This window comes from Brachypodium distachyon, chromosome 4 (genome assembly GCF_000005505.3).
Source record: "Brachypodium distachyon strain Bd21 chromosome 4, Brachypodium_distachyon_v3.0, whole genome shotgun sequence".
Taxonomy (NCBI): Eukaryota; Viridiplantae; Streptophyta; class Magnoliopsida; order Poales; family Poaceae; genus Brachypodium; species Brachypodium distachyon.
The window spans coordinates 16,366,806-16,379,054 of record NC_016134.3 but is presented as its reverse complement, the minus strand read 5'-3'; the positions used below and the strand labels follow the sequence as shown (position 1 = coordinate 16,379,054).

The 12,249-nt window shown below is 45.0% G+C and overlaps 1 protein-coding gene across 1 annotated transcript; it reads left to right on the top strand.

The window, feature by feature from the left end:
- Positions 1–3,394: 3,394 nt before the first annotated feature.
- LOC100831383 (zinc finger CCHC domain-containing protein 7) lies at positions 3,395–7,299 on the top strand. The gene is made up of 7 exons (XM_003577383.4): positions 3,395–3,834; positions 4,412–4,522; positions 4,608–4,766; positions 5,599–5,763; positions 6,266–6,382; positions 6,462–6,569; positions 6,646–7,299. Exons 1-7 carry the CDS (start codon positions 3,487–3,489, stop codon positions 7,066–7,068), a joined length of 1,431 nt encoding a protein of 476 aa, XP_003577431.1. The 5' UTR covers positions 3,395–3,486; the 3' UTR covers positions 7,069–7,299.
- The last annotated feature ends 4,950 nt before the right edge of the window (positions 7,300–12,249 follow it).

The window sequence follows — 12,249 nt, the reverse complement described above, 5'->3', positions numbered from 1 at the left end:
TCCAAGGAAAAGTAACCGCCGTAAGAATTCGTGGAAGTTGACGTCATGGTCTATCTCACAAAATTCAAATGCAAACTCACTCTGCGCAAGATGTCAACCGAATTTGGGGTTTTAGACATTTTCAAATGTAAGATACATGTGAAACTAGTAGAAACCTAGTTAATCCATAGTGTAGGGGCCTAACTTCATATGGACATGTTGTCACGGCCTACCGATGTTTGTTTTGTTGTTTTGCTACAGTGGTGGGGCATCGCTGAAAGTGGGACCATTGGTAAAATAAAATCTGAATTTCCTAGTCTTTCTATGTACATTGTGAATTGGCGTGAGATGCAATGGGTTGGATGTGTCAGCTCCTCGGGAGGAAGAGGCACGGTCACGTGTCTTTTTACTTAGACTTTGTGGTCCTCTAATGTGAAACAACGATGCACGCGATATTTTCTTTCAAGAACGGCCTCTCCATCGACAAAAAAAAGAACATATAGCCTCGTGGTAGATTCTTTTCAGCAACATTTTGAGTAAACCGCAAAAAACCACCGCATTGAAATACTTGTTGCACATGACCAACATCTTGGTCTTTCTCAAAGCACATCCCACTCTCTAATAAAAAACCATTACCACGTGGTCCCAGTTTTATGTCGAGTTCCATTGAAACGTGATTGACCTACTTAGCTCATCCCCCCTCTCATCATCCTTGTCGCGACATTGCTGCTCTTCTCACTAGCAATGGTGACGCTTCACTCGGTGGACTACATTGCTCTTCAAGCGGCCCGACATGCGCTCTCCGCCCTTGTAGAGTCCCGCTTCTTCGCCTCATAGGACTTCACCGACGAGGCGGTCATGTCGTCTCCCTCTCCCCTGGATACCCTCATGTTAACCCTCAAGCATTTAGGACGATTTCCCTTCTGCCGCTCTCACCTATCTCTTGGCTTCGCGTAGCCTAGTGCAAACACCACCAACCACCCATTTTAGCTCGATGGATGACTTGAGGGGGAAGTCAATTTGAATGCTGCTCGAGAACCTATTTGAACAAGAAGAAGTAGCATGGCTCCAGCGAGGCAGAGACAATTGGCTACGACAAGGTGAACGAAATACAATTTTTTTCCCACCACTTTGCGATTGCAAGACAAAAGAGGATTGAAACTGATCAAGTACTTCATGAGCGGTGCTGGAGGTAGATAGACCGGAGATGCTAGCTGCTAGGAATAAAAAAGAAGAGACTCGGTTTTACCGAAAAAAGGATATGACAGGGTCATTCAAATTCTCTAGCTCTCGTCATATAGAAAAGGTATCTAGCTCGTCCCTCTAGCGCCCGTAAAAGAAATCCTTCTTGTCTGAGAAGGCAACAACCATTTCCCTCACCTTCCTCTCCTTCGTGACCGGCCACGTGTCTAGGACCCTCTTCCTCGTTGTGTCAGCACTCCTGCCGTTCCTCTTCCTTGTGCACTCCTGCCGCTTATCTTCTTTGCACTCTTCGACACCCTCATCTCCGATGACCTACCACCCACTGCATTCTATCCATGCTCCACACCATTGACCTCAGCAAGAGCTCCTTCTCCGATGGGATCCTTTCCCAGTTTTCCAGAGCATCAGGTACGTGCAAGTATGCAAAAACACCTTCTCCTACGAGCTCCGAATGTCTGGGCAGGTTCCAGCTTGTGCCCCATGACAGAACACACCTTCAGGGTCCTGTCGGAGTTGCCCTATGACCGATCTAAACGGGAACAGGTTCACCAGCGTTATGCCATGGAGAGTGCGACTGCCATGGAGGGGCAGCTGGATGCGGGTGTTGTTACGGGAGGAGAATTTCCTCACTCACATCATCATATGCATCATGCGGCAATGTAGTGGTGTGCACATAGTGTAGCTACCCTATGGAGTCGTCAGGTGTTGTGGCTACGTGCTTCGACAAAGGCAGCAGAGGCGCAGTGTGACGGTCAGAAGGCATAAGGTTTTTTTTAAGTCTTATTGCATCAGCCCGCTCAAGCGCGAGTGTCTCCACCTCGTCCCCTACCTCACCCCTCATGCAATTCTCCATCATCCACCAGCTCGCTCGTCCTGCACCGCATACAACGCATCGTCTATGAGTCCGGCTGTTAACAATGCGGCGTAGTCATTAACGGCATAACCCTTATAGGTGTGTCCCATCCATTAGAAATGTCATCAAACACATTTTACGCATCAATCAATCTTACTTGAAAATAATTGTCTGCATATATTTTTTTGAAAGAAAAAACTGTACATGCAACAAGCGCCCTCAGTGCGGTGGTTTGCGTAATTACTCTGACAATTTAGATTGACAAATCCGTGACACCTCGAGCACAAACCTTTTGAGAGACTTGCTAGGAAAGATATTTTGAGTTTCGCCTCGTCCATCTATACTTTTGATACATACAACAAGAAAATAATGTAGACACAATCAACTCAAGTTATATGTGCATCTATTTTTCCACTTCTATTTGCTATTCTAGCAACACCAATTAAAAAACGATGCACGCACCCACATCCCTAAGAGAAGAATGAATTTGGGTATCCTCGAGATGGATGAAATCATAACTAAGGTATCCCTACTGACGATGGCTACGTCTCTTACCCCTAAAAGAATACCATGTTTGTGAGACAAAACAAGACGTTTTGACTACTAGATAGGGCCGGAATTTTTACTCCGTACTCGCCAAGCAGCTCTGCTCGCTTGGTGCTCGACTTGTCAGACTACCGAACCGAGGAGAGCGTCTCTTGAAGCCAGTTAACGCTAACGACGCTAACGAGTTGAGCTACCGAGTCCAGCGAGCATGCTTGTTATCCAAATCAAGAAGCATGACGCAAATTCTGCGATATCTAAGTAAATTTGGTGATATTGATGAGAGAAAAATCTTGTAACGACATCTTGGCAGACATGCACTGGCCCATAAGATTCAGAAGCCTTTTTTTTTGGCGCAAACAGCCTTTTTTTCTTTCCTTTTCTTAAAAAAGATAACCAAAATCTTGGGACATCTAACTCACTTTTTTGACAAAAGAGCTCTTGCATGTCTATCTAATGCTGCATGCTTTCATCGGCACGTTTCTTTTCTTATATTAGGATAGACAATGACAAAATACTCATACTCCACTCAATGATGACCTACAAACAATCGAGATACCTTGCAATGTGTACCTTGTCTTGTACTCCTACTAGTACTAGAAATAAAATCTTCAGTAGAAAAGGTATTCCGTATAAAAATTAAAAAACATGTCAATTACAATTTCGTAATAAAACAAAAAGAATGCGCTGAAAGCAAAACAACGGTGAAAGTGTAAACTCGGAATGTTCTCTGTATCCGAGGGCTCTGAGCCCTCGCCTATCGTCCGATAGGAATATCCCACCCCCCGCAGCCGCACAGGCCACACGAGACACGAGCGCCCGCGCCCCGGGCTACCGTTCAGATCAAACACCCTAGGGTTTGCCCTCTCCTCTCCCTGCCACCACGCCGCCGCAAATTGCTAACTCCAATGGCCCAGCGCTGGCGCTCCAGGGCCCGCCGCGACCCGGACCTGGACGACAACGGCTCTCCTCCGCGGCGCCGGCGCCCGCCCAGCGACGACGAGGACGAGGGCAACGAGGACCTCAGCCTCGAGATCGTCGCGCGGGCGCGGCGGCGCGAGGCGGCCGGAGGCCAGCCCGGGTTCGCCGACCTGGTCGTGCTGTCCTCCGACGAGGAGGTCGACGAGGACTCCGTGGTGGAACTCGGCGAGGCGGATCCCAGGAGGAAACAGAAGAAGAAGAAGCGGCGCAAGGAGAGGAAGAAGAAGCAGCGGAAGGAGGAGGGAGGGGCTGGAGACTCCGCGGCGAAGGAGGAGGTATACGTTGGCCTACTCTTCGCTCGTGATTTTGTAGTATATGGTGCATTTAGTTCAGCAATCGTAATATCGAATGAACGTAGGATTCAGGGGTTCTAGTTGAACAATTACCAGTAGAATCATTTTGAGTTGGGATCTTGGTGGTTGAACTGTGTTGTCTAGTGTGGTGGTTGAACTGCGTCTGGTGTGAGCTCACTGGAAACTGTTTGTTTCAACGTATGGAACTATGATGACTTACTTCTTCTTTGGATCTAGGAGGACTTGCTTCTTCTTTTCTAATGCTGCCGTGTTTTTACCAGTATCATCAGTAAAGAGGTGGCAAGGATGGATACTGGCCAAATTCCTTTTTGGAAACAGTATAAAAGGCAGTATGCCATGAGCTACATCCGAAGGCACCCATGTTTGTGCTGTACAAATCCAAGTGAAACAACGCTTTTGTTGTCAACCCTTAAAAAAGGAACATATACATATTGACATGTAAAATACAGCTGATTTTATGTCTGTGACTTGGCATCTGTGTTTGGTGTTCCTCAAGATTGCTCTGGAGTGCATTGATGAGTGTATTTGTCCTTTCCAGCCTCAGGTTGCTGGCACCCAGGAGGGACAAACTGGGATAGCAGAAGTGGTGCTCACTGAAGGTGGGGTTGATGTCCCTTTATCCGACAACACTGTTCTGCGGAAGCTTCTTGTAAGTGCCAAGTGAATTTCCTTGTGTATTCACAACTGTTGTAAATTGATAGTTACATTACTTATGTGCTGCTGTTCATGGTCAGCGTATACCAAGATACTTTGATCCTGGGGAAACTATATTGGAGACTTGCTTTAACTGTGGAGAGGAAGGACATGTAGCTACAAACTGCACAATGGAAAAGCGGAAGAAGCCTTGCTTCATTTGTGGATTGTTCGGACACATTGCAAAGCAGTGCACACAGGTTGGTCTCCCTGGTTATGAGGATTTGTCGCTCGGTGACTTGGGTATGTTCACTCATGCCTTTGACGAGCACATTCTATGCACGAGCACATTCTATGCACATGTACTGTTGCTGTGTTGGAGGTTATTTCGGTTCTTGCTTACAAAGGGTCTGTCTTCTTTAATTTCCAGTTTATGCAATCATGCAAATGTAGTCTTAGGCTTTCTGCTGGAAGCATGGCTTAATACCTGCTTTCTGTTGAGTGCTGCCTACATCTTGGTCAATTTCTCATTCGGCATATTTTAGTGGACAAATTGTAGGACAGCCATGCCATATTCAACTTCAGTGTCCTGTTAATCTTGGTTTAAACAACTCTTTTCTACCCATCATGCCAGTTAATATTTTTCTTCCAGATCTATTTGTTCATTGTTGCTCCTCTGTCTTGCTATATCATTCGAGGGGGAGTGGGGTTTATATGTTTCTTTTTTTATATGTAATGATTTTTGGAGTCACCCACTTTTTGGGCTTGTGCATGCATGTGTATTCAAGCCTTAAGGGTAAATTTTGGATTTAACTAAATTACTTGCTGTGTTATTTGTCATGCACATATTCTGGTACTCCCTCCATCCAACAAAGGATGTCTCAACTTTGACTAAATTTGAATGCATCTACATACTAAGTCATGTCTAGATACATACACATTTTGACAAACTTGAGACATCCTTTGTTGGACAGAGGGAGTAGTATTTTCTGCATTTTCCTGCAAGTGTAGTTTATCTCGTGTTGATTTACAAATGGTTATTTCTTGTGGTCGTCATCATCAGCAATCAAATATTTCTTAATACTTTTGTAGGGTCAAGATTGTTTCATCTGCAAAAAAGGAGGTCATATGGCAAAAGATTGCCCTGACAAGCACAACATAAATACCCAGCAATCCACCACACTGTGTTTAAGATGCGGAGAAATAGGTCATGATATGTTTGCATGCACCAATGATTATCCACGAGATGATGTTAAGGTGAGTTCTTTTTGGCCCTTGTTGTTTTCTTAAATTTGTTATCTTTCTGTCACAGATGAATGTTTGTATGTTGGGTCACTTGCCTGATTGTAAGTACACAAAACCGAGTTCTGCTCTTTGTGTGCGTGCGTAAGGCTGTGAAAGCCTGAAAGGTACTGCTTCCCAAAACTTACATCTAAAGAAAAATGATTATAAATGAATTGTGCTCTGAGCTAGTTGATTAGGGTATACCTTTTGCTGACCCAGTCATAAATCAGGCTAGTTTTTATGGATACTGTCAGTTTTATGTTAGGTATTTTCCATCACCCCCTGCTAATACAGTCCCTGAATCCACATATACAACTTCACTTAGTAACACACAATACAGGATAACTGATTCTCTACGAGAGTGGAATGGTCTCCTTCAAGCTGCAAGTTTCGATTCACTGAAGTCTTAGATTCATAGTCATTAAAATTTGAAAGGTCCTTTCTCCCTCACTATGCATCTTGTTGGACTATGCAGGAAATAAAATGCTACGTGTGTAAGCAGAGCGGTCATCTATGTTGTACCGACTTCTCTGATAATTGTCCAAAGGAAGTTACTTGTTATAATTGTGCACAACCTGGTCATACTGGTTTGGTAAGTTTTAATCTTTGTAGGTTCCTATGTTTCTGTTGCTTCTCATGCCAGCTGATTAGTAATCAACTTCTTATTGTAGGGATGTGCCAAGCAGCGTAGGGAAACTAGTGTCGCAACAACTCCAACCTTGTGCTACAAATGTGGCAAGGAGGGTCACTTCGCACGAGGCTGCACAAACATTGCTAATGTAGTTATAAGCATCTCAGAAATTTCTCTGCTGATAAGAATGGCTTGGGTATTTATACGCTATATTATTTTTGCAGTCTGATCGGTTTAAAGGCGAGTTGTCAGCACACAGTCGTAAAAAGGACAAATGGAAAAAGGATTCTGGCCCTAGATCAGCTCCTCATGATGGTTATAAAAGAAAAAGTCCCCTGTTTGAGGATAGAAGGGACACGCCTCATGGTAAATCCAGAAGGGGTGGTTGGATTCCTGATGATCACGACGATCTACCATTTAAGAAGTACAAATCAAATGGGTGGGCCTCTCCATCAACTCCTAAGAAGCCATACACTAATCACCACCAGCGCTCTTCTGGCAGTGACTATTCAACTCCTCGATCTTCAAAATGGAAAAATCAAGGTTTTTCATCGCCAAGCTCGAATTATTCTCCAAATTCAAGGAAGCATGCATTTTCCTCGTCTAGATTCTCCACCAACACCCATCTCCATTTTGAAAGAAGTTAGTTTGGAAGCATACTTTTGGTTTGTTGTTCCCTTGACAATAGATCTTCCAGGGATGAAGTCTGCCTGTGAGGCCACTTCCCTCAAAAGAGTTGTTTCTGAATGTATCTTCAGAGTTTTATACATTGTGTCTCCATTCTGGTGCGAGCATGCTTTATGTTGTACTTCCATTGCCTGCAAACCAGCACATGTGGCTACTCTAAATCGTGGTGCAGCAGTCTTAGTGTTCACTAATACAAGAGCGCAAGCTTATTTTTGCCCAAAGAATGGTTCCACCATTAGATTTGGATATTTTGCAGTATTCATCGAAGTCGGAGTAATGTGTAGTGGATATAAAATGCAAAGCTAGTGGAAATCAACCGCGTGGCAAGGATAGTAAGCAATAACAAACCAATGTAAAAGGAAAAAAAGAGCCATGGAACCCAGGTTACTGACTAAAGTGTCTTAAATCTCTGAAAAATCTGAGCTGCAGAGGGTGGATTGTAAGTCTTTTTATGGCCTGGGAGGTCGCAATCGTAAGGAGAGTCCATTCGCACAGTACATTCGAGACGGTCGCGCGAACCCCGGCTAGGATTAGTGATTTAAAAGTGTTTGGCATCCCTACCAACTACTGTACTTCCTGATTGTGTTCTTAGATCATAGTGTAGAGACTCGGTGAACGATGAGCTAGAGTGTTGCTCGAATGTCCTGATCTCCTTCGGATGGCTTCGCTTCTCCCCTTATATAGTTGGCACCAAACCTCGCAATGTTCTGCATGGCATCTGCACCTACCGTCACTACGGGAAAACCGGCCGTTGCCGGCGGCAAGGGCCTTTGCCGGAGGACCTTTGCCGGCGGCCCTGAGAAAAGCCGCCGGCAAAGGATCGGCTGCCGGCAAATTCTCCGAAAAGCCGTCGGCAAAGAGCCCCTGCACGTGAGCCCGCGTACGAGGTTAATGGCGGGCGAAACGGCCGGCGGTGGGAGAAAAAAAACTATCTTTGCCGGCGGCCACCAAAAAAAGCCGCCGGCAAAGAGATTCGTTTTTCCCGCCACAATACATTCGAATTTGGACGCGCGCGCATGAATTTTAAAAAAAAGGCCGCCGGCAAAGGCCATTTTTATTTTTATTTTTTCCCAAATGTCTCCCGTTCGAATTTAACCGGAAGAAAAAAAAATAACCCTTTGCCGGCGGCCCCGAGAAAAGGCCGCCGGCAAAGGCCTTTTTTTTTTCCCAAATGTCCCCCGTTCGAATTGAATTGCCGAAGGCCTACATAATAGCCGCCGGCAAAGTTTTTTTTTTCCTTTTTTGTTTGTTTGTGATGTAAATCAACCATATTGTAAACACATAGAGTAATATATATTGTTGTTTAGATTGAACCCAATTTGCACTTATAAAATAAAGTGAACTAATTACTCTTTGTCGGCGGTCGTGATCGAGTTAATTGGTTACGATTGGTTCATCGACCCATGAAATGAAGAAACAAATGGTTTCCCGGCTTTCCCCTTGTGCATGGTGTGCCATGTATATGTAAATGAAGGGTGTGTTAATGGTAAAATCAAATCGATAGCCCGGATGTGGCACTTCCTTTGCAAACAATACTAGCGAATGGGCATGAATGTTCCACACTTCAGGGGAAAAGTCTCAATTTAGACCGACGGGACATAATTTAGTCGGTCCATGGGGTAGATGTTTGCTTTTTCATGTTGACATGTCGTAATACAACACTATGATATAGTAAATTGACATGAAAACCCAAGTTTTGGTGAAAAGCTAGTAACAAAACACTAAGGAACATTCAAACCCAAGCCCTAGAGTGAGGAAAACACACAATTCAGACTGAGGGAGAAGAATTCTGTGAGGGCTTGGGGTAGATTTTTTGTTTTACATGTTCTCATGTGGCAATAGAACACTAAGTAATATAAAAACATCAGGAAAACCAATGTTTTGGTGAAAAGCTGCCCCGTAGACGCCACGAGGCCCGCAGGAGGGGGCGATGCCTCAAATCACACGACGGATGGTCTAGAGAACTTGAAATCTTGGATGATGTCATAAAATGGGTACATAGAGATGGTGTTAAGAGGAAAACACAATCCAAGCATCTGAGGTTGCACTTCCTTCACAAACTAGACTAACTCGCACGAACGTTCCGGACTTAGGGGGGAAAAGTCGCAGTTCGGATGGACGGAGCAGAATCCTTTGAGGACTTGGGTAGCTTTTTGGTTTTTCATGTCCCCATGTGCTATTACAACACAAAGGTATAGAGTAAAGTGATTTGAGAACACAAGTTTTGGTGAAAAGCTATCCCGTAGACGGCCCGAGGCCCGCAGGAGGGGGCGATGCCTCAAATCACAAGACGGATGGTCTAGAGAACTTGGAATCTTGGATGATGTCACCAAATGTGTACATAAATATGGTGTTAAGAGTAAAACACAATCCAAGCATCTGAGGTTGCACTTCCTTCACAAACTAGACGAACCCGCACGGAAGTTCCAGACTTAGGGGGGAAAGTCGCAATTCGGATGGACGGAGCAGAATTCTTTGGGGACTTGGGTAGCTTTTTGGTTTTTCATGTCCCCATGTGCTAGTAGAACACAAAGGTAGAGTAAAGTGACTTGAGAACACAAGTTTTGGTGAAAAGCTACCCCGTAGACGCCACGAGGCCCGCAGGAGAGGGCGATGCCTGAAATCACACAACGAATGGTCCAGAGAACTTGAAATATTGGATGATGTCATCAATTGGGTACATAAATATGGTTTTAAGAGGAAAACACAATCCAAGTATCCGAGGTTGCACATCCTTCACAAACTAGACTAACCGCACGAACGTTCTGGAATTAGAGGGGGAAAAGTCGCAATTCGGACGAACGGAGCCGAATTCGTTGAGGACTTGGGTAGATGTTTACTTTTTCATGTTGACATGTCATAATAAAACACTATGATATAGTAAAGTGACATGGAAACCCAATGTTTTGGTGAAAAGCTACCCCGTAGACGCCACGAGGCCCGCAGGAGGGGGCGATGCCTGAAATCACACGACTAATGGTCCAGAGAACTTGAAATCTTGTATGATGTCATAAGATGGGTACATAAATATGGTATTAAGAGGAAAAAACAATCCACGTATCTGAGGTTGCACTTCCTTCACAAACTAGACTAACCCGCACAAACGTTCCAGACTTAGAGTGGAAAAGTCGCACTTCGGACGGACGGAGCAGAATCCTTTGAGGACTTGGGTAGATGTTTGCCTTTTCATGTTGGCATGTCCTAATACAACACTATGATAGAGTAAATTGGCATGAAAACCCAAGTTTTGGTGAAAAGCTAGCCCGCAGACGCCACGAGGCCCGTAGGAGTGGGTGACGTCTGATTTAGAATCGACGGACCTGAAATTTGCGAGGACTTGAGTTAAAGTTTTGGTTTTCCTTGCACACATTTTCTAGTAAAATAGTAAGACAAATTAAAGTGGCAAGAAATCCCAAGTTTGTGAAGTAAATAAGTAAGGAAAGAAAAAAAAAAGGAAAAATGGTCTTTGCCGGCAGCTTTAGTAAGGGCCGCCGGCAAAGACACCTATGCCGACGGATTTTTATCGGGCCGCCGGCAAAGATTTATGAAAAAAAAAAATCTCCCCTAACCCTATCTCTCTTTTTCTCACTCACTCCCTCTCCTTCTCTCGTGCCCGACCACCGCCGCGCGTGCCTAACCCTCCTGACCGCCGCGCCGATCCGTCGCCGCCGCCTCCCCGGCACCCGCCTCTCCGGCCCGGCCCACCCCGCCTCCCCCCGTCGCACCCACCGCCGACGCTCCCCTCCCCCTCCCCCACCGCCCGCTCGATCCCCTCCTTCCTCCCCCACTGCCGCCCCCGCCTCCCTCCCCTCCTCTCCTCCCCCACCCCGCCCCACCCCGCCGCCCCGGCCTCCTCCCCCTGCCGGCCGGCATCCCCTCCTCCCCTCTCCGCCCCCTCCGGCCACCTTCCCCCCCTCTGGTGAGCATTTTTTTCTTTTTTTTTTGCATATCAAATGTATAATTATAGTTTGTATGCATATGGTAGTGCAATTGTTGTAGTGTAATTGTTGTATAATTATAGTAGCTTAATGTGTATGCATATGGTAGTGTAATTGTTGTATAAGATAATTTATATGCATATTTGTATGTGCTAGCTTGTAGTTAGGTAAAAATGTTGGTGATTGTTTGCATATAGTAGCTTAATTTATATGCTAGCTTGTAGGTAGCTTAATTATAGTAGATTAATTTGTATGCATATAGTAGTTTAATTTATTTGCATATAGTAGCTTTATTTATATGCATATAGTAGATTAATTTGTATGCATATAGTAGCTTACTTTGTACTAGGTTATGATAGTGAGTATTTGGATATGCTAGCTTGTAGTTAGGTAAAAATGTTGGTGATTGTTTGATTGTTGTATAACTATATGCTTATAAAATGTTCATGCTCGTGCAGGAGAGGCACTAATTTATTGGTGACATCGACCTCGACTACTTCGTCTATGGTATAGCTTGGTGAGCATCTCCCTCTATCTCGCCTTCCCCTTTTGCTCTGTCCCGACCATCGAGCCGATGACACTTGTAGTTTAAATGTCAAAGTCGCGTAACCCTATGCGTCTCCCGTCCGAAAGGGTTACGTATATAGATATGCAAGTCTTTGCATATCTATAAGCGTAACTCTTTCGGATTGTCCACGTTTTTTGGACAGCCCGAGGGTGTGTAGACTGGGTTCGTTTTCGTGCTCTAGTCCGGCCCGAGACGTGATTTCGACAGCATCTCCCCGTTGTTCTCCGGATGCACATTCTCTTGGCTTGTTGTCGAGACGTGTATTTGGAGAACAGCGGGGAGGTGCTGCCGAAATTTCGTCTCGGACTGGACTGGAGCATGGAAATGGCCCAATCTACACACCGTCGGGTGGGATTAGGACCTATCCTTACCTATTAGTGGAATAGTTCAGCACATGCCCTTTTCAGTGAACAAATAAAATATGTGACGTAATTAATTTGACGAAACTAATTACTTGTGTTGCTAGTTGCGTTATTAAACCGTGTATCCCTTTGGTGTCATGGTGTATCCGAAAATAGCAGAGAATGGCTGATCGTCGGTGGATGTACAGTGGTCGCCGTAGTCGGACAGACCGGGATTATGATTGGATGAAAAACACGGCAGATTTTTTGGAGGTTGCATTTGCTAGAGGAGAA